Below are 19,538 nucleotides of genomic sequence, written 5' to 3'. Positions count from 1 at the left end.
ATATATAAAAGTATTTTGGAAGTTTTAGTGAAAATTTCATAAAACCCTATCTTATTCCCTTTTATTCCTCCCAATTTTGAGGAAATAAAAATTTGAGGTTTTGAGAGAATATAGAAGAATGAGTGTTCTATCTTTTATCTTATCAATTTTGATTTCTTCTTACTTAGGCTTCCAAACAATAGATAATTCTCTTCATTAAAAATCTCAAATAAGAAAAATGAAAAAAAAAATTCTAAAATTATTTTTTTGGTTCCATTTTTTTCTCCTCTTCCAAACAAGTGCTTAGAATCTCTCGAACGGTACTTTGAGAGCAACGTGTCGTGTCAATAGGATTAAGCAAATTGCGGGGTGGCAATACTTGAGGACCCACAGAATTTAGATCTCTCTTTTCTCCGCCGAAAGTAAGAACAAATAGATGGGGTGCCTACAACGTTATGATGATTATAAAACATTGGATATCTACGATCCACTCATGTCTACTCGTACATTTTTTTTTTATAGTTTATACAACGTGCGGTGCTTGGTTGCTGAGAGAATCAGATTCTCAATTCTCAATTCATACAATGTTAGCAAAGTTCTTTTTATTTTGTTTGTTAATGATATCAATTTTGATCCTTAGAATAAACTTTGATTATACAAAATTGGTTAGTATATGCTTTTAGTACCTATGTGCGTTTAAGTTTTAACTATATATAAAAAATCATGACAAAAAATTCAATTGGATTTCAATTGTTGACCAATTTGTGTCTTGTATTTATTTAAGTTTTTTTTAATCTTTGTGCTAAGTAAGTTAATGAAGGAAAAATACTTTTTTATTTTTTTGAGAGAGTTTCAACGTATTATTAGACCAAAACACTAATAATTTTTTGGTGTAGGCATGAATTGAATCCTAAATATTTTATTCAATCATTAAAGATTTTACTAACTGGGCTAATTGGAACCCACTAACAAAAGAAATATACTAAGAGTCCAATATTAATGTACTGAAAAAAAAACCAATAATATATATGCTCAACAAAAATCACCACACGATATTTCTTATTAAAAATTAGAATAAAAATAATCATAAGTGGTATTAAACTTAGGCAAAAATTTTAACATACATCTAATTACGTTTAGTTTTTCTAATAATTTGATTAATTATGTTTATTTTTATGGTAAAAATGTGTTTATTTTTAAATGTATTTATGTATATGCATATGCTTGAGTTACAAGCCAATTCTATTAATGTTAAGGACACCTGTTACTTAGGAAAAGATAATTTGGATAGTTAGTTGTTGACACAAGAAACTTAGGGTCTCATGGGCAAAGCGCTGGCATTATTAACATTTAAAGTAGCACATTTAGTTGAGATTTGCCAACTAAATTGGGCAATTAACAGTACTAAATGTTTGTACTTTGATTCGGTATCTATGTTTCCTTGTTTTTCTAAGTAATTGAGTTGGAAATTAGGTAGTAATTTCAATGTGGAAAGTGATGACTTGCCGTGCGAAGAACTCAAAAGTAAACAATTTCTCAACAAAAAAAAAAAACTTACATACATATTCTTCTTCTTCTTTTTTCATATATATTGTATACACTTTTGCAGGTTGATAGGTTCTTGTCAAGCATGGGGACCAAAAGCGAGTAGTTAAGACTTAAGAGTCACCCAATTGTATTATAGTTCTCAGAATTAACGAAATTTTAACCAAAAACAAAAACCTTGAGAGTTGACTACAAGAGTGAGGAGTGAGGACTAGACTAATTAACTGCCTATCAACTCCAAAAGATGGAAGCAAAAGTCCAAAAATCCTATCTATAAGAAGATGAAAAAAGGGTTCAAAACATGATTAGTGTAAAGGTTAATAAAAGGAAGTGTCACATTACAAGTTTGCAATCCACTTTCGGCCGGCCTTTGATGTGAGAGGTCATCACTCATGGTTTTGCACTATTCAAATGTGAACCATTTTTTTCCTTTAAAAAAAAAATAATTGTGAGCCATTTTTTTTTTAATAAGAAAAATGTGAGTTGCAACTATAAGTTTCGATTTGGGCCACTGTCGCACATGAACCAATTTTGTGATGTAGATATTAGAATAAATTCTATATTATGAAGTGGACCCTCAATGAGCAATCAATGTCATCAATTGCCTACTTTTGTTTTTAAGGATAGAGCTATGGTGTGGTTTGTAGGAGATATGAGTCATGAGTATGTCATCCATGGAGCTTTTATTTTTATTTTTATTGTGGTAAATTTCATCCATGAAGTTATTGAATGGACAATATTGACTCGCTTTAAACCAGAAAAAATAAGTTATTGATAGATTACATATTTAGAAGTCAGACAAATTGTCAATCAAACTGTTAAAAATAATCTGAAAATCATCGCTCAACTCGTTAATATCTTTAGATGTTTCTAATTCAAACATTTGAAATTTCAAATCACTTTTTTCCAATTATCGACTTAAGTACATGTGAGGTACGGATGAGATTTGACATGAGAGGTTAATAAGACTTGTGGTGTTGCTTTCACGAACCAAACCAAATTGCAACTACAAGTGGAAATTTGAGCTTTTTTTTGGCAATTGAATTGAATGGCACAGTGCAATTGACCAGTTGTTATCGCAAAATGGTTTTGTTTGGTGTAGAATTAAAGCTAAATCCTCGATCGTATCAGCTGTTAATATTTAATAACAAATGCAATACTTCAGAAATGTTCAAATATTTCATTACCCTGTCTTATACTCTTATATAAAACATGAATGGGTATTGCCAGTTTGTTGAGGTGGAAATGTGTTTATATATGACTTTTTGTAAGTATCATCGATGTGGTTAATGACGAAACTACTTTTAGATCATGAGGCCATGCCCCCCAAAAAATAATAATAATAATAATAATAACAACAACAACAACAACTAGTCGTTGAACCGAGTGATGCACGGGAAAACTATTGAGTATATGAAATATTATTTAATTTCGGTTTATTTAAAACAGTCATCATATCATAAATGCATAGTATACTTAGAAACATGAGGTAACATTAATAATATACAAATTATTTTATGTAATTTTATTATATAATTATTTTATATAATTTTATATAATAAATTAAGTTCTATCTAGCAAATATTTTAAGTACCATCCGGAAAATATTGTAACTTTTTTGGGAATGAACGTTAAGTGAGCATAATTTTTAATTTATTTTTCTAAGATGTAAATGAATGTTTTGCAAACGTAACTTTCGTTGATTTTTGTAAGAATATTTAAACAATTAATTGTTTCTTCTTCTTTGATTGCAAAGTAGGATTTCAATCTCAAAAATTCCTAACCTCAATATAAAAAATTCAATTGCTAAATAAAAATATCAATTAATAAAAATTATGATTCTAGTCCTTAGTATCCTCAATTATCCAATAGCTGTTGCATTGTTAAAATAACAATTTGTTTTTTCAACAATTATTGTGATTTTGTTGCATGACATACCTAAACATAAGGCATTAATGATGGAAGATATGTAGCATGCAAGCTATAGAGATATAAAGATTTATTAGAAAGTCTCTTGTAGCTGAATTGGCAACTCCCCATGTACAATGTACTTGGGGGTTTACGGGAGAAAGGGTTCGAGCTGTGGGGTTAGCAGCATGTTGTAATTATCTCTCAAAAAAGAAAGTCTCTTTAGAAGAAGTTTAAGTTTTTATTTTTGATTTCTTGCCTTCGATAAAGATAAAAATAAAATCAATCACCAAAAAGATTTAAAAAAAAAAGTGAATAAGAGAGAAATATATAAATACAAAATTTTTAATATAATTCCATATTACAAAGTTATAATTTGTAATATATATATAAGCCAAGAAATAGATAATGAAATAATCTCTGAAATTAATATGAACAAAACTCATTACCATGATCATTTAACAATATGACAAACTAAAGTCACGGAAAACAAAGAATCCTTCATCAAATGGAGGCATTTTTACAAATTTTGCATGAGTTCAATACTAAGAAACATACACAAACTATTAAAGAAAGAACACAAACAAACACACAGGCTATAAAAGTAAAAGTATAAAAGACAAAAGAAAGAAAAGTTACGAAGAGAAATTTACATACCTAGAAGACAAAGAGTTTGTAGAAACAAAAGAAAGGGCATAGAGGGTTTTCGTGTGGTGCCACCGGGGTCAAACCAATTATTCTATCTTTAGAGTAAATATATTTAATATAATTGATTGTTTTTTACTAACATCATACAAATTACAAAGTTTTACAAACACAATATGAGAGAGAGAGAGAGAGAGAGAGAGGAAAAGATAAAAAGAAAAATACCAAAACCAAAGTGTGGCAGACAATGTACGTGTGGTAAAAATTTATTATTATATAATATTTTTACCACTCATCAGAGAAAGAGAAGGTGAGAAACCTCTTTGTACATAAAAAAACCATAAGAGAAAGAGAAAGTGAAAAACCCATTACAATCGGTGAAGACAACACGGTGTGCATTAATCAGTGAGCTCCAAGTCCAGTTTTTTGTTGCCACTGTCATTGTAGTTGATGTCGAATCAACGAAAAAAAAAATTTTGATTGAAAGACCAAGTAAAGTGTGAAGAAATTTCTTCTTCTCGTGTTTCCTGAGCTTTTTTCTTTTTCGCACAATCCTTATGGCTGTCATAGGTAGTCAAATCAATATTATATATATAATTTGTTTTTTCCTCATGTTTTCTGCAGGGAAACAATGGAGAGGCTAAGAGAGTGGGACTCGGACTACGAAGAGATCTTTCATCTAAAGCAAAGCCGCATTGCTTTATATGTATAAGAGAGAGTCCTAATGATAATGATAATGATAAGTTTTAGTTTTAGTTGGACTTGTTAATTTTGGAGTTTCACTCCTTGTTAATTTTGGATTAAACAAAAATAATTTTATTTAAATATTATGTTGACGTGGAAAATTATGGGAGTTTTAAAGGTTTCGGTTTTATATATATATATATATATACATATATTGATAATAATAATAATAACAATAATAATAAATTATTATTATTAAATTGATTTATTTATTTAAATATAAAATTGAAGCTTAGACCTTTTAAATTTTCATATAGAATAGAATGACTGACTAGCCTACACTTATAGGTATAGCCCTTTCCTTCAATAATTTACATAAATAAATAACATTTTTAGTTAACAAATCTCTAACTTTAAGGTGCTATAGCATTGATCAAGGTGTAAACTACCTTAGAAGTGCTGCAAACTTATACATTAGGGTTCCAGATGTTGAACCAACCACATTTGAGGCGGTTTGAAACCTTTTAGTGCTTGGGGTTGAGGAGGGGAGTGGATTCAAACTGTAGGGAAACATATCTAATATTTCTAACAAAAAAAAAGGGCGGGGAGGGGGGGGGGGGTTTCGGGTGTTACATGTGGTATTGGTGTGGTATTGGATAGGGACTAGAGTAATGATTTGCTATCTTTCTCCATGATCTCTTTGGAATTAATTTCAGAAAAGAAAATTTGTTTGGATCTAACTTATTAATTAATAATTATGTTTTCTCAATTACATTTAAATTTAGGACTGGAAATTTTATCTTTTCTTCATTTCTTCTTTATTATTTCTTAGTTTTTTTTAATAGTCAACAGAATTTAAATGTAGTAGTAAAAATTTCACAATGGATTGTTGATTTACATGTAGTTGAAGCCACGCACATAAAAATGAAGGGACACCCTCCAGCTAATTTGAGTGTTGCTTGGTTGCCCATCTTCACAAAAAGAAAAGAAAAAAGAAAAGAAAAAGAAAGTGTATATTAATAGTGTCTGTGTTTGGGTCTTGATATAGTTAAGAGAACGTAAAACAAATGATGTTCTGAAAAAAAGTTTTTGTTTCGTTTTGGGTGTTGTTTTCGTGAATAACCTATTTGTCATGTAGTTTTGATAGAATCATATTGAAAGTGCTATTTCATGTCAAATTGTTTTATTTTTATATTTTCTCAAATTTAGATTTTTCCTCTCATATAGTCGTCAGCATCAATCATCTTTTTTTTTTGGGCAAATATACCTTGTCAGTCCTTATATATTGGGAGTGTTTTCATTTTGGTCCTTATGTTTTATAACAATTCAATTTGATTCAATTTGGAACAAATTGAAAGCTTCTAAAACATAAGGATGAAAATTAAAACACCCCAAAATATAAAGGACCAAAATTGTATTTTTGTCTCTTTTTTTTTTTTTTGGGTACTCAAAGCTTTATTTATTCATTTTTAATTTGGAATGAAGTGTTAGACTATGACAGAATATTTTTTTTTAGAACACTAGGCTAGCCATTAAGTATAGAGATAATATATATATATATATATATATATATATATATGTTGTAAAATTTGATATAAAATTAATCATAGATGATTTTTCAAATTTAAAAGAATTTCAAATTCCATCTTGATAGATGTTTGAGTTAGAATATAATAAGAAACAATCATTGTATTTTTTTTTTATGTTCATATTTTGTTAAAATTGAACATGTCAGTTAATTTTTCATATATTGATTTAGTGTTGAATTCTAATATATTTATTATTATTGAACACTATATATATACATGTACAGATTTATTTCAGCAATGCAAGGCAGAAAGGTAACAACTAACATGTAATAAAGAAGGAACTAAGGCATTGTTTAGAAGAGGCTAACAGATTAATGTGATGGGAGTAGTTTTAACAAAATTGGGCAATGCTTTTTTAGGCCGAAAGCAATAATCGAGGAGATGAGATTTGCTTTCATATTAATTTAAATTGACTAAGCTGATCTGCCAAAAGATGTGGTGTCTCTGGGCCAAGAGACAAAAGGAGCATCTGGGGCTCTTAATGCTGGTTTTTCTCTAGGCAAAAAGGAGGAGGGGTTGTTGAAGACATGTCCATTTCCAATATTTAATCAAATGGATTGTTTGTTTCTTTGTCAAATGCTATAAGATAAACTAATTGATAGTTGATACAATACTATTCTTGCAACTTGGAACTAATTGCAAGTGACTCTCCAACAATATAAATTTCCTGGTTTTTTTCACTTTTAGTTTTTTATATCAAGTCCCTGAATATTTTAAGTTTGTACATGCATCATTGATTTGATACTAGAATGAAAAAAAAAGAAAAAGAAAAAGAGCTACCTTAACTATAAGCTGACTCTTTACCTAACAAAACTCCCAAAAGGGCCAAAACTATCAAAAAGACAGGTGTCGGCAGCACTTTTTTTCCACAACTGTCAGTCTGAGATTGTTTTTGTTTTTTCTTTTCTTCTATTTTTTATAGTTGGTTAAGGAGGGATTTGAATATGAACGTGTAACATTAAAAAGAGTCAATTGACTTACAAGACTCTTGGTGGCCATTCGGAGTTAACTGAACCTAAGGTGAACTAGAAACTTTGGCTTTTGATTATGCAGTTATGCCATTGCTAACTGATCAAGTACTATACCTCTTTCTATGCTTGTATTGTATGATTGAATAGTTTATAAAATATTTACAATGTTGTTACCTTACCAAGTTGATTTTTTAAGGGAGCTAGCGATCTATAAATGAAGCATTTGAGTCGTTTTAACACCTCTCACATGAAATTTCATATGGCACCCACGACGTACACCCTCACAGAGTCACAGGGAGAAGAGGTGCATTCATGGCTTATTGGCTAGACATTATTACTATTCAACGCTCCAGCTAGCAATTGCTTTCCTAGCCACATTTTCACACATGGAGACCCGCTGTCCTGTCTGTCCAAGTGCTTACAAATTCATACACCCTTAATTCCTTGACTCACCTAACTAGTAACTACTATAAAAACTAGCACGCACATAAACACATTTATGGATCACATACAAATATACAATGTTGGTTGTGTTTATTGGTGCGTAAACAATATTGTTTTGGTGCTTTTGCAGGAGCTGGACATGGATGTCGTGGAGGAACTCAACAAGAAGCCGAAGAAGAGAACTTGGCAGAAACGGAACAACAGAATTAGCTTTTCAGCTAGCTTGCCTGACGATGTTTGTGGTGTTTTTGCAGGTAGTGTCTGTGCAGTTAAGTACTCTACAAATCCATTTTTGGATATGAGGGAATCGATTTTGGAGATGATTCAGTGTGTGGGAGTCTGTGATTGGAAAGATGTAGAGGAGTTAGTGTACTGTTACATTGCTCTCAACTCATCAGAGATTCATGAGAGTATTAGAGATGCATTTCTCAGTCTTGGTTCTTCAAGAATGAGCTAAATTGACTCTCTACCCTTAGAGGAATCAAAGAAATTGTTTCTTTATATGTTTGATGAACTGCCATATGATTAATTCATAAAGTGAAGAACTTTCTTTGCCTTCTTGTTCTTAGTTTTGTTATCAATTTTCTTGAAGGAAGAAAAGGCAGTGATATGGTTTCCTTTTTTTTCTTTCTTTCTTTCCCCACCTGTTCATAAATTTGCTAATTGCAGTACAGTTCGTTTTGTTGTTCAATGTGAGCATCAATTTGAATTTAGAACTCAAATCTTAGTAACTGAGAGGAGCTTTTGCAATGTATGATAATAAGGCAATCTCTCTTCAAGAACCACTTAAAATAAGCAAGCAGTTGTTAGATGGTATTATGTATGAAATTCACATCCTAACACGTACCTGTGGATTGAATCAAGTCACAATTTCTCTTCTATTAGCAGCTCAGATGTCATTTATGGATAATGTACACCAAAAAAATTTGGCTGGCAAAAGGCAAAGATAGGCAGATGCCTAATCCTAGTCTACGAATATCAACTGATAGTATGTTACTTGAAATTATCTTACCCAAAAAAATGTTACTTGAAAACTTGAAGTTATACTTACTTACCAAAACAAATGTTTCTTGAAATTATAGTTAATTAGCTGACTAAAACTCATATCGTCGCGGTTCATGCATAGTTTGGTTCAATAAGCAGATGCAGATATATCATGCCATCCAACTTCTCTAATTTGTTTAGGCATGCTCATCTAACAACTTCTTGAACCAAATTGCTTTCCTTATCACTAATCAGATATGAGCAGTAAATTTCAAGTTGAGATGGGGGGGAAAAACCTAAGTTCTTATATATTGGTATTCACCATTTACATCTGAGTGCACCATGCCCCCATGCAAACCTAATACAAGAAATTAAGAATGTCTGTAGGGTATAGACCTCACAAAGCCAACCTATATGATATTTCTATTAGACAAAAGTCAGGGTCAGTTACAGACTTTACCCACGGACCATGCTGTAAAACTAAAAGTAGATGATAATTCTGCCTGCATTGGCAGCATACCATTATCATCATTATTAGAAAAAAAAAGTTGTAATATAGTACACTACATTCAAATCACCCTCCAGATTGCATCATATGTCTACCGATTCCTAACAACATTAAATATGTCACAGTTGTATTAACCTTAAAACTACAAAGCTTTACTAAGAACCTTGTAGCTCAAATTGTTCAATGGCCCGATCTCCTTTATGAGGAGAACCAAAGTTCAAATGCCCCCTTCTCCATTTGTAAAAACAAAATTATTTTTTTTTTAAAAATTCTTACATTTGACTAACAATGATTATTGTATATTTGCTCTTTTTTTAGGAGTAATTACACTTTCCTCTTTAAACTTACTTTAGGCTACACTTTGCACTATAAATTTTTTTAAGCCACGTTATGCACCCTAAAAGATGACTTTTGTTACACTTTGCTCCTTGACGTTAAGTTTGGTATTAATTTGGATGGAAATTCAAAGATTAGGCTGCAAAGTGTAATAAGGAATATAGTTTAGGAAGGTAAATTGTAATTTTTCATCTGTTTTTAATGGATTGAGAAGAGGGGTAATTAGGTCTTTTTCACATAGTGTCATATTTTCCCATCCAAGTTAACATCAAACTTAACGTCAAGGAGCAAAGTGTAATAAAAGTCATCTTTTAGGGTGCAAAACATGCCTTCAACAAGTTTATAGTGCAAAGTATGGCATAAAGTATAGTTTAGGGAGGTATAGTATAATTTTTCCATTATTATTATTATTTATGGAACTAGGTTGCATCCTCCATTTTCCACCCAACCAAATCATGGTAAGTCGAGAAATTCCTATATAAATCTAATTTTAATTTGCTTAAAACTTAATTGTACAAAATCAAGGGTGTATCACAACTCACAACATAGGTAGAGAAAAAAAAAATGTTAATGACTTCAATCTTGTTTGGCTAGTAAAAATTGGTCTCTTGGATTTCTCACATACACTGAATAGATTAGTTAAAACATTGAAACTTTAGACCAATCAAATGGGAAAAAAATCCTGAGCAAATAGTAATTTTTTCGATCTTAATTTTGGAATTAAAAACTGTTGATGACACTTTTCACATTTACGGGTCGTCTATCAAAATATTTATTTTGAAAAATTAGACAAAGTCCACATACATAGACAAAGCCCATATGTACTTTTTCTAAAGGAAAATTTAAGAGTTGTGGATTGGAATGCAAAAGAGGATTTATCTTATCTATTTTGGGTTTAATAGGAAAACCTTGTAAATGGGCCTAAGGTATTTGCAAAACTCATCAGCCCATGAGTAGATCACTGTGCATAAAAGCTACAAACACAGGAGAACCTTCTGTATCTACTAAGTATTTTTGCAAACCAGACAACCTCAAAATCCCAATTAATTCTAGACCTATCACCATCCAAAGTTGATGTTCATGATCCCACTTGAGTTTGAAAATAGTTGTACTTTGCAATTACTAGCACAGTAATACATTCGGGCACATAATTTTCAATTCCTGTTATAGATAATATAGATAAACTTTCTTATCTAATTTAACATGCCTCCCCCATCCCCCTGTGCGCGCACTTGTCATTACAACTATTGATTACACTACTGCAGATTCATCAGCGGTTGTGGGTACTACTACACTACCAGCATCATTTTTTGCCTGAAGCAAGCTTTTCATCTCCTTCCTTTTACCCCACAAGAAGGAATACAACCCAACAATGATCAAAACTGAGCCTAGCAACCTGCATTGATAATTCAATAAAAGTGAGATTGATTTGATATATGTACAGTGGTATACAAAGAAAATGTACTGTCATAATAACTTGTCAAAAGGTAACATCTCTGGCTCAATTGAAAGAAAACAAGTCATACATTCCGAGTCTGATTTCTGCACCGAGTATGAGAGCTTCTAATATGGACACAAAGATTAGTGACAGTGGATTGAACATTGGGGCATAAACAGGGCCTCGAATTGCAATTGCCCATGAAATTAAGCAGAATGTTGCAGCTGTGGCTAGTGCTCCCTAGATGAATAAAATGCATTTGTTAATGTCAACATAACTGGGTACAAAATAACCATTAGATGTAAAACAATATTCAAATAAAAATGATGTCTAACAAAGGAAAATTATTAGACATACCATTGCAAATTTGCTGTAGAAATGGTTATGCCTGGAAACTTACAGAGTAAACTATTGTAAGTAGTTGCAGATTCCACCCTAAGCTCCATGCAGCCTTCTGTCTATTTAAGCATAGGCCTATTACAGCTGATTGCATTGATGCTATGATACATGCTAACATTATTGTCCAGTATTTTGATGGATAAATTTTGAGCAACTTAGCCTGTTTGGGGAAAAAAAAGGATATGGTAAAGTTAAAAGAATCATCTAAAATCAAGGCCAGTAGATCGATATGGAGCTTCCCATATCTTTGGTTGAATCCTAGTAGAGACTAATATCATCATCAGTCACTCACTACTCACTAAAAGAAAAGAAATTGATTGTACACTGTAATGTGATACATACCTGAACTACGAACCACACGCTATAGGAGAGACAACAGCCAACCAACATGAAAGTGCCTTGGACCCAATGAGCCATAGATGTTTTCAGAGCAACACTATGGTGAAGACCTTGATGACCAATATGGAGAGCTTTTCCTTCATAAAGGCAAGCAATTAGTGCTCCTGCCACAGAAAAAGTTGCCCCCAGAATCTTCATCTTGCCTGCCTTCGTATTCAGTCCTAGTTTCTCTATACTACAACCATTCAAAATGAAAATCTTGTCATATTGCTTTGGTGATTATGGACTTCGAAATTTCATATCTAGCTACTACAATAAGTTCAATTGATGATCAGTATACTATACCCTGTGATTATGGAGAAGACAAAGGTAACCATTGGAATCAAGTTGAGGAAGCTGATGGCATATGTAGCGTTGGTGTCTCGAAGACCGTAATAGAACAGTCCCATAGCCATTGATATTCTGTATTTTTTTTTATAAAAAAAAAACATAATGGGAGAAAAGAAAAAAAGACTCAAGAAGTGAGCATTAGTTTATCAATTAGAATTGGTAAAACTTGACTCACTTTTAGAATGGTCTAAAGCATATGATTCTTTGCTGGGTCTAAACCAAGTTATTCGAGTAACGTAAACGTGTTAACTTGACTGCAAGACTTTTTTATCAAATGGGGTCATGTTAGGTAATATTAACCCTGTCTAATAAATATGTCATTTAAGAATCAACGGCTACTGATGCATGATTCTTACACGATTATTAAATGTGTTGTGTTCTTATCTATCTATATAATTAAATATTCATGAGTGGACATGACACATAAACATAAATCGTCACCACTAACTGTTCATCCCAAATTCTATTAGATTTTTAAATGTGTACATATCCAATGGTCCCAAACCATCTAAAAAATTCCCCCTACTATCGGTATCTTGCACTAGGGACTGCAAGAGCTTGAAATTCACGAACTTTGAAATGAAATGGAAGGTGCCTATCGTACCACAGAAATCACAAAGCAAAGAGGCATTTAACATTTTCATTGCTTTTGCAATTCCCTACGGTCTATGTCTCATTTAGAAGAATATTTCCCCCAAATAATTAATGACTTACAAGTCCATTACAATCATGCTGTTTATCTTTTTCTCCTTTGGGAATATAAATCATAAAAGCTTCACCAACACTTCTTGCTTCTTAGTACTTCTTACCATCAACAGAATGAAAATGAATGGCTAAGAGCCAGAACCAAACCCACCGACATAAGGAAAAAAGTCGCTTTAAAGGGAAGGGGAAAATGTGAATTAAAAATTCTTATCTATTATTTTATTGTTTTTTTGGACAGTGACATCCCACAGGATAGAATATAAGATTTTGATCTTATTCATTATCACAAACATTTGGACAAAAAAAAAGTTCGCATTTCAAGAACAAGAAATTTCATAAAATTCAAAACTAAATATATAAAAATCCAAACCAATTATTTGAATATTAAAAAGAAAGTCAAATGAATTCTTCTGCCACTACAATAAAATCTCATAGCATTTTTACTACAAACAAGATATTAGTTTTTCATAAGTCAAAAAAAAGAAAAAAAAATTATACCGAGATCCACCACAACTCATAACAAGAGTAGTGTAAAAATATTGTGAGATTTTATTATGTCCTTAGCTTTCTCAAGTCAAATAAGTTAATAACCCTAAAATCCATGAATTTGTTATGTAAAATGGTTTTTTTTTTTTCGTTTTGGGATGGACCACTGCAAGAATGAATTAAATGAGCATTTCTTGTTTTTAAATTTTGTTAGATGGCACCAAATAATTAAAATATATATATATATATATATATTACATATATAAATATACCAAGATTATGCTTCCTTTGAACTTCATATAAGAAAAAACTTTGATAGTTTTGGAGCAGTTCTTGGACTCTCATAAAGGGAGTGGGCTCCATGATGGGACCCACGTGTGGAGTCCACTCCCTTTTGTGAGAGTCAGAAGCACCTTTGGAACTGTCTAAGAATAGTTACCATCCTAGCATTAGCTCTCATCTTCAACCTCCAAGCATTGAAAACATCTCCTCACCATCTCACCACACTAGCATTAAGATAGCAGTGACAATTGACAAAGCACCCTATCTCAGTAAGTGTTATTCACAACCATCTGATTTGCAAGAAAATGATTTACCATGACCTCCCTTACCAATATACAAGGTGGCCAAGCTCTAGTGGACAATATTATAGTCAACTTATAGATATCTCATAATTAAATTTAATGAAGATGATATTTAAGAGACTTTAATTAGATGTAGTTATATTGGGAATTGCTTTTACGGTTTTGCGTAAGAGTAAGAGTCATTGTTTTTTGAGATAAGAGATAGAAAATGAGTGATTGTTGAACATAGAGTTTCATGCAATTCTATAAGCATCAAAAGGCACCCACTTTAGTCTCAAATGGTAATACTAACCCAGTTAAGGCGCTAAGAAAAAGCCAGAACCAAACTGACCAGCTCAACTTCTTTGTGATTTCCCTGCAACCATGCCGACCCATATTCACAGTATTATCAACCAAAACATAGTGAAATGAATGTCACACAAAATTTATCAAAACAAAGACTAGCTAACCTTTCGAAATAGAATGCAAAAGGGGCAACACAAATAGCAGCAACAACATTACGATAAGTCATGAGTGCAAAAATAAATGTTCCCTGGCTAAGTATGACCCTTGACAGTATTTGCAGACCGGTCGTGAAAATTTGAACCAGCAACATAGCCATAGCTACCTCTGAAGATGCAAACAATTTCTTCACCTTTCCCATACCCATCTCTCTCTCTCTCTCTCTCTCTCTCTCAAAAAAAAATGTTATAGCAAAAATGAGAAAAGAAATGCAATGGGGTCAGAAAGAGAAAGAAAAGAAATTAATTAATGCTTGTGGGCATTGAAAACAATCCAAAGGGTCAAGGATTGTTAAAGTTGCTAGTAACAGAAGGTTTTTTTGTTTTGGTTTTTTGAGTTACTACTTGGCACTTGCTATATATGCTCGAGTTTAGGAGAGTCTCTCTTTCAGTTTGGAACACGGAGCCTACTCCTCCACCTTGTTTTTAGCTATAGCCTTTGTTTTGTCCTCTATTTATATATTGTAAATAACTAATGATTCTCTAACCATCATTTTACACACTCTTTTATACTATATCCATAAGCGGAGGGAGAGGTATGAAGATCCTTTACTTTTCTTAAGATACCCTAGTAATATATTTCTTTAAATCTTAACTATTTATTTATAATTTAAAGCTCTAGATTTTGTTATGTTAGTATTTTACGAACAATATTTTTAATTATTTTGTTTGTAACATTATTTTATTTTTTTTAAACTATTGTTAGTGGAATGCTAACATAACAAAATCTAGACCTTTAAATCATAAATAAATAGTTAAGATTTAAAGAAATTTATTGGTAGAGTATTCTAGGAGATTTAGAGAATCTAAATCTGAGCTAAGAGACGAGACGGATTTTCCAAAAATGCCCCTTCCCCTCTATTTAATGTTAAAATTTTAAAACATTGAGTAATTTTCAGTGGTGGCCCTCATTCATTTTTTTTAAGAGTATAAATGCTATTTAATTTATTGTTGTCTTATTTATTTTCTATTTAATATTGACTTTTTTGTCATAAATAAGTTATTAATTTTAGGAGCATTTAAAGTATAAGTTAATAAATAAGAAGTGCTACGTCCACAACATTTTTACAATAATTTTACAATAAATCGTAGGTGGTTAGTTGTTATAGGTTCAAATTTGAATCTAACACTAAGATTACTTTTTTGTCCCGACAAAAACAACCAGTAACAACTTGCCACTTAGGATTTGTTGTAAAAATATTGTGGACATATCATTTCTCTTAATAAAAATATATAAGTAAATATTTTTAGCAAAATATTTTTGTTGTTTCTAAAATAAAGTTAAACGCATTTATACAGAGAGTTAAAACTATCAAAATACAATGATATATTTAGTTTGGCTTTAAAATATAAAAAGTAGACATAAAATAAATTGAATGAGAGAATAATTGGCCATATATGTCTTTGCCATATCATCAACTTTAACCCACTTTGGCCCTTTACACTGACTTGTGATTTGCATTGTTAAAAGTTAGCATTTAATTTCATCTTAATTTATTACCTCAAAGTTACAACCTTTGTTGTAGGGAGAGAAAAGCATCATTGTCATTGTTTAAGAAGTTCATGAATGGGGTCGAACTATGAGATATTATTGGGCCACATAAGGATTTTCTTCTTTGGGTGAAACCTTTTTGACGAGGAATTCAATTTGATGGGATAGTTTTTCTTATGATTTGACGATCGATTTAGGAGGATGGGATTGCCGAGTAATATTACGGCATTAATGCAGGCCAGGCAGTGCACTTGTGATGAGTGAGTATTTTCATAATTTCAGTTTTACATCTTTTCATGCACCTTTTTTTTGTTGAAATCTTTCAGGCATCCTTTTTGATATTCGTAAATGATCTTTCCACGGAATCCACATTTGTCCACTTTGGAATTTGCTTGAAGATTTGAAATCAACAGCCACACTCACTAAAAAAAATTTATATTTCATTTATTTCAACCCACTTTTTACTAGGGTTCCCTGAAAAAATAGGAACAAACACTAAAAATGAATTTTACTTTTTAAATTATACACCAGTTTATATTTGTTAATCTCAATTATAAGATACACATTTTACCCCTTTAAAATCTATTACATATACACTTATTTTCTTAAATTATGAGAACACACTTATTTCTATAAACTATTACCTATGAGATGGTTTGCAAAGTGTTACAGGAATCATAGTTTAAAATATAATTGTAAAAGGAAATATAATTTAGGGAGATAATGTGTAATTTTCCCTAGTTATAATTCTATACTCATATCCATCTATTTTGATTCAATATATCTATATTAATTATGTTACTAAGGTGGGTTCCAGTTAACTTAATTAGTAAAGTCTCTTATGGTTAAATAAAAGATCTGGAGTTCAATCTCCGTCTACACTAAAAACCAATTGGTGTCTTGGTCTGATAAGAAATAGTTATTATCAGAAGTAGATGTCATAGGTTGAAACTCTCTCAAAAAAAATTTATGTTACTAAGAAGATACTTGTATTTTTGAAATAAAAAATTTATAATCCAATAGTTGGTAAAGAGGAATTTGAACTATAGACGTCTCCATCAAAAATATTATGAAGTATTAATTGAGTTACAAGGTTGTTGATGACAATTGTACAATTCTTTAACATATATATATTCTTGAGGCTACTAAGACTATGTTATTGAATAAGGCCATTTAGGCAAAACATGTTTATAAAATTAAAAAGATTAAATTACAAATTATGAACTCTAATTTGACATATTTTTATTTTAGTCCTTATAATTTCAAATATTCATTTCAATTTTTTAACTAACAGTTGTTTTTAATATAGCCCTTTCATTCTCTTTCATTTAGTTTAAGCCATTAATGCTCACTAAATGATGAAAATAGATTTTTTTTTTATTATAAAAAAACTACTTTTTAAAGAGAATTAACAATAACATTTTTCTCCTGTCAAAAGTCTTGTTGGTTAACTGTCATATCTAAGTGTTCCAATGAAGATTCAGATACTCATGGTTCAAATCCCCCACCACAATTATTAAATTATAAAAAGAAAAACATTAACATTTTTGTTATTTATTCTCTTTCATCTAGGTATATATGCTTTTGGCCTACATCAATTTACGTTAAATGGAGTATCTATCGACTTGCTTATGCTTAAGTTCTAAGAAGCAAATATAAAACTTCATACATCTTAAAGTTCTTAAATAGAGCAAACAATTTTTGTCCCCTTTTTGAGGTCCCTAAAATTGTTAGATATTTAGATGGGATATTCACCTTTATCAAATATCTCAAACCAATGCAACGGTGGGTTCTATTTATTTGGCACCTAACCTAAATAAATAGGCACACATGTTGATCCAAACCTTTTGTTAGGTTGATGTTATCTTGTTTCATTCCCGAAAACATAAAATCAACTCTTTAAATGGAGTCTCTATCTACCTTGTTTTGCGTAAAGAAAGAAATATGAAACTTCACGCAAATTATATCTCATAAGATAAGATGCAAATATCAATTTTCCCTCTTTTTGAGGTCCTGATACTCATTATGGCTAAAATTGATTAAATGGGATATTCACCTTATCTATATCTCAAATCAATGCAATGGTGGGTTCAATTTATTTGGCAACTAACCTAAATAGGCACACATGTTGAACTGAACATTTTGTTATACTGTTGTTCTCTTGTTTCATTTCCGAAAAACATATAGTAAGACATTAATTTCCCAATAAAATTCAATTCTTCAAATAGAGTCTTTATTTACTTGATTTTGCTTAAAGAAGAAAATACAAAACTTCACGCAAATTACATCTTATACGATAGAATGAAAATATCATTTTTTTAAGGTCCTAATACTCATCATGCCTAAAATTTATTATATGAGATATTCACATTATCGATATCTCGAACTAATGTGGTGGTGGGTATAGGCACTTGAATAGGACCAAAGCTTTTTGACAACCTATATTTCTCTAATTTTATTTTGGAGTAATACATCGATTTCTCAATAAAATCAACTCTTTAAATAGAGTTTTTATCAACCCACTTCTACTTAAAGAAACAAATAAGAAACTTCATACACCTTAAAGCTCATAAGATAAAATCATAAGTAGAAGGATTTTTTTTTTGTTTGAGGCCCTTATACTAACTATGCATAATATTGTAGATGATAATTTCACCTTGTCAATATTTCAAACCAATGCATTGATGGTGGGTTTTATTTGACACTTACTTAAATAGACATTTGGATTGGACTGAACCTTTTGTAAGCCATTGATTTCTCAATAAAGTCAACTCGTATAATTTCATGATGGTAAACTAAGGTTGGAAAGATTGAGAAAAAGAACAATTTGATTTGATTCATTCCTAATATCTATGAGATGATCATCTTAGACTTAGAGTGATCCATTTATAGACAGATACCCTATTACACTCACGGCTCTAATGTGGTTTGTGCATGCATGTGGTTGGCTCAATATTGGGTTTGAGTCGTGTCATGTGAGTCCACGAAGACTTCTTTGCAGCCTCACATCAATGTCTTCCATTTGGGTGTAGGGGGTGATAGGCTAGAATGTCTTTTTGGACATTAATGGATGCAAAGGACTTGATTCTGGCTGTAGGGAAAAGGAGCACATTGGGAGGTCCACGGTGACCCTGATTTTGTCTTCTAGGCTTTTACCCCCTTTTATTAAAAAACAAAAAGGTTTTGGATATAGTTTAATTGAAAATGAAAATTTTGGTTTGTGGATGGAACTTGTGGTGGTAGTGATTTAATGGATTTTGGTCGGATTAGGGATTTTTTTTTTGATAGGTGGGGTTACTTGATGGTGTTGTGGCAATGAATAGATCTTGGGTTTTGATTTGTTTTGTGCGGATTATTTTTAGGTTGTGCAAGTGTTGGCCAATGATATGGGCAGATATTTGGAGGTACAATCTTTGGTTGGTCAGTGAGATCAATAATGTGATACTTTTTTTTTTTCTTTTCAGTAATGGTTTTTTTTCCCCAATGGTTAATTAAAAAATGATTTCATATATTTTAGAAATAAAGAGGAATAATTTTCCTCGTTTTGTTATGTTTGGATACTAAAACTAGAAAAACTAAGTGTAGAGTTAGGGTGTGTTTGTTTGGAGGTGA

General features: G+C 31.3%; 1 protein-coding gene across 1 annotated transcript; it reads right to left on the bottom strand.

Annotated features, from left to right (window-relative positions):
- Positions 1-10,636: 10,636 nt before the first annotated feature.
- On the bottom strand, positions 10,637-14,823 carry LOC142621351 (WAT1-related protein At5g64700-like). The gene is made up of 7 exons (XM_075794673.1): positions 14,384-14,823; positions 14,227-14,289; positions 12,115-12,231; positions 11,773-12,004; positions 11,432-11,590; positions 11,120-11,271; positions 10,637-10,989 (listed from the first exon to the last, which is right to left on the bottom strand). The coding sequence occupies exons 1-7, from the start codon at positions 14,581-14,583 to the stop codon at positions 10,845-10,847; spliced, it is 1,068 nt and encodes a 355-aa protein (XP_075650788.1). The 5' UTR covers positions 14,584-14,823; the 3' UTR covers positions 10,637-10,844.
- Positions 14,824-19,538: the final 4,715 nt, after the last annotated feature.

This window comes from Castanea sativa, chromosome 12, assembly GCF_040712315.1.
Source record: "Castanea sativa cultivar Marrone di Chiusa Pesio chromosome 12, ASM4071231v1".
Classification (NCBI taxonomy): Eukaryota; Viridiplantae; Streptophyta; class Magnoliopsida; order Fagales; family Fagaceae; genus Castanea; species Castanea sativa.
This window is presented reverse-complemented; position numbering and strand designations above follow the sequence as displayed.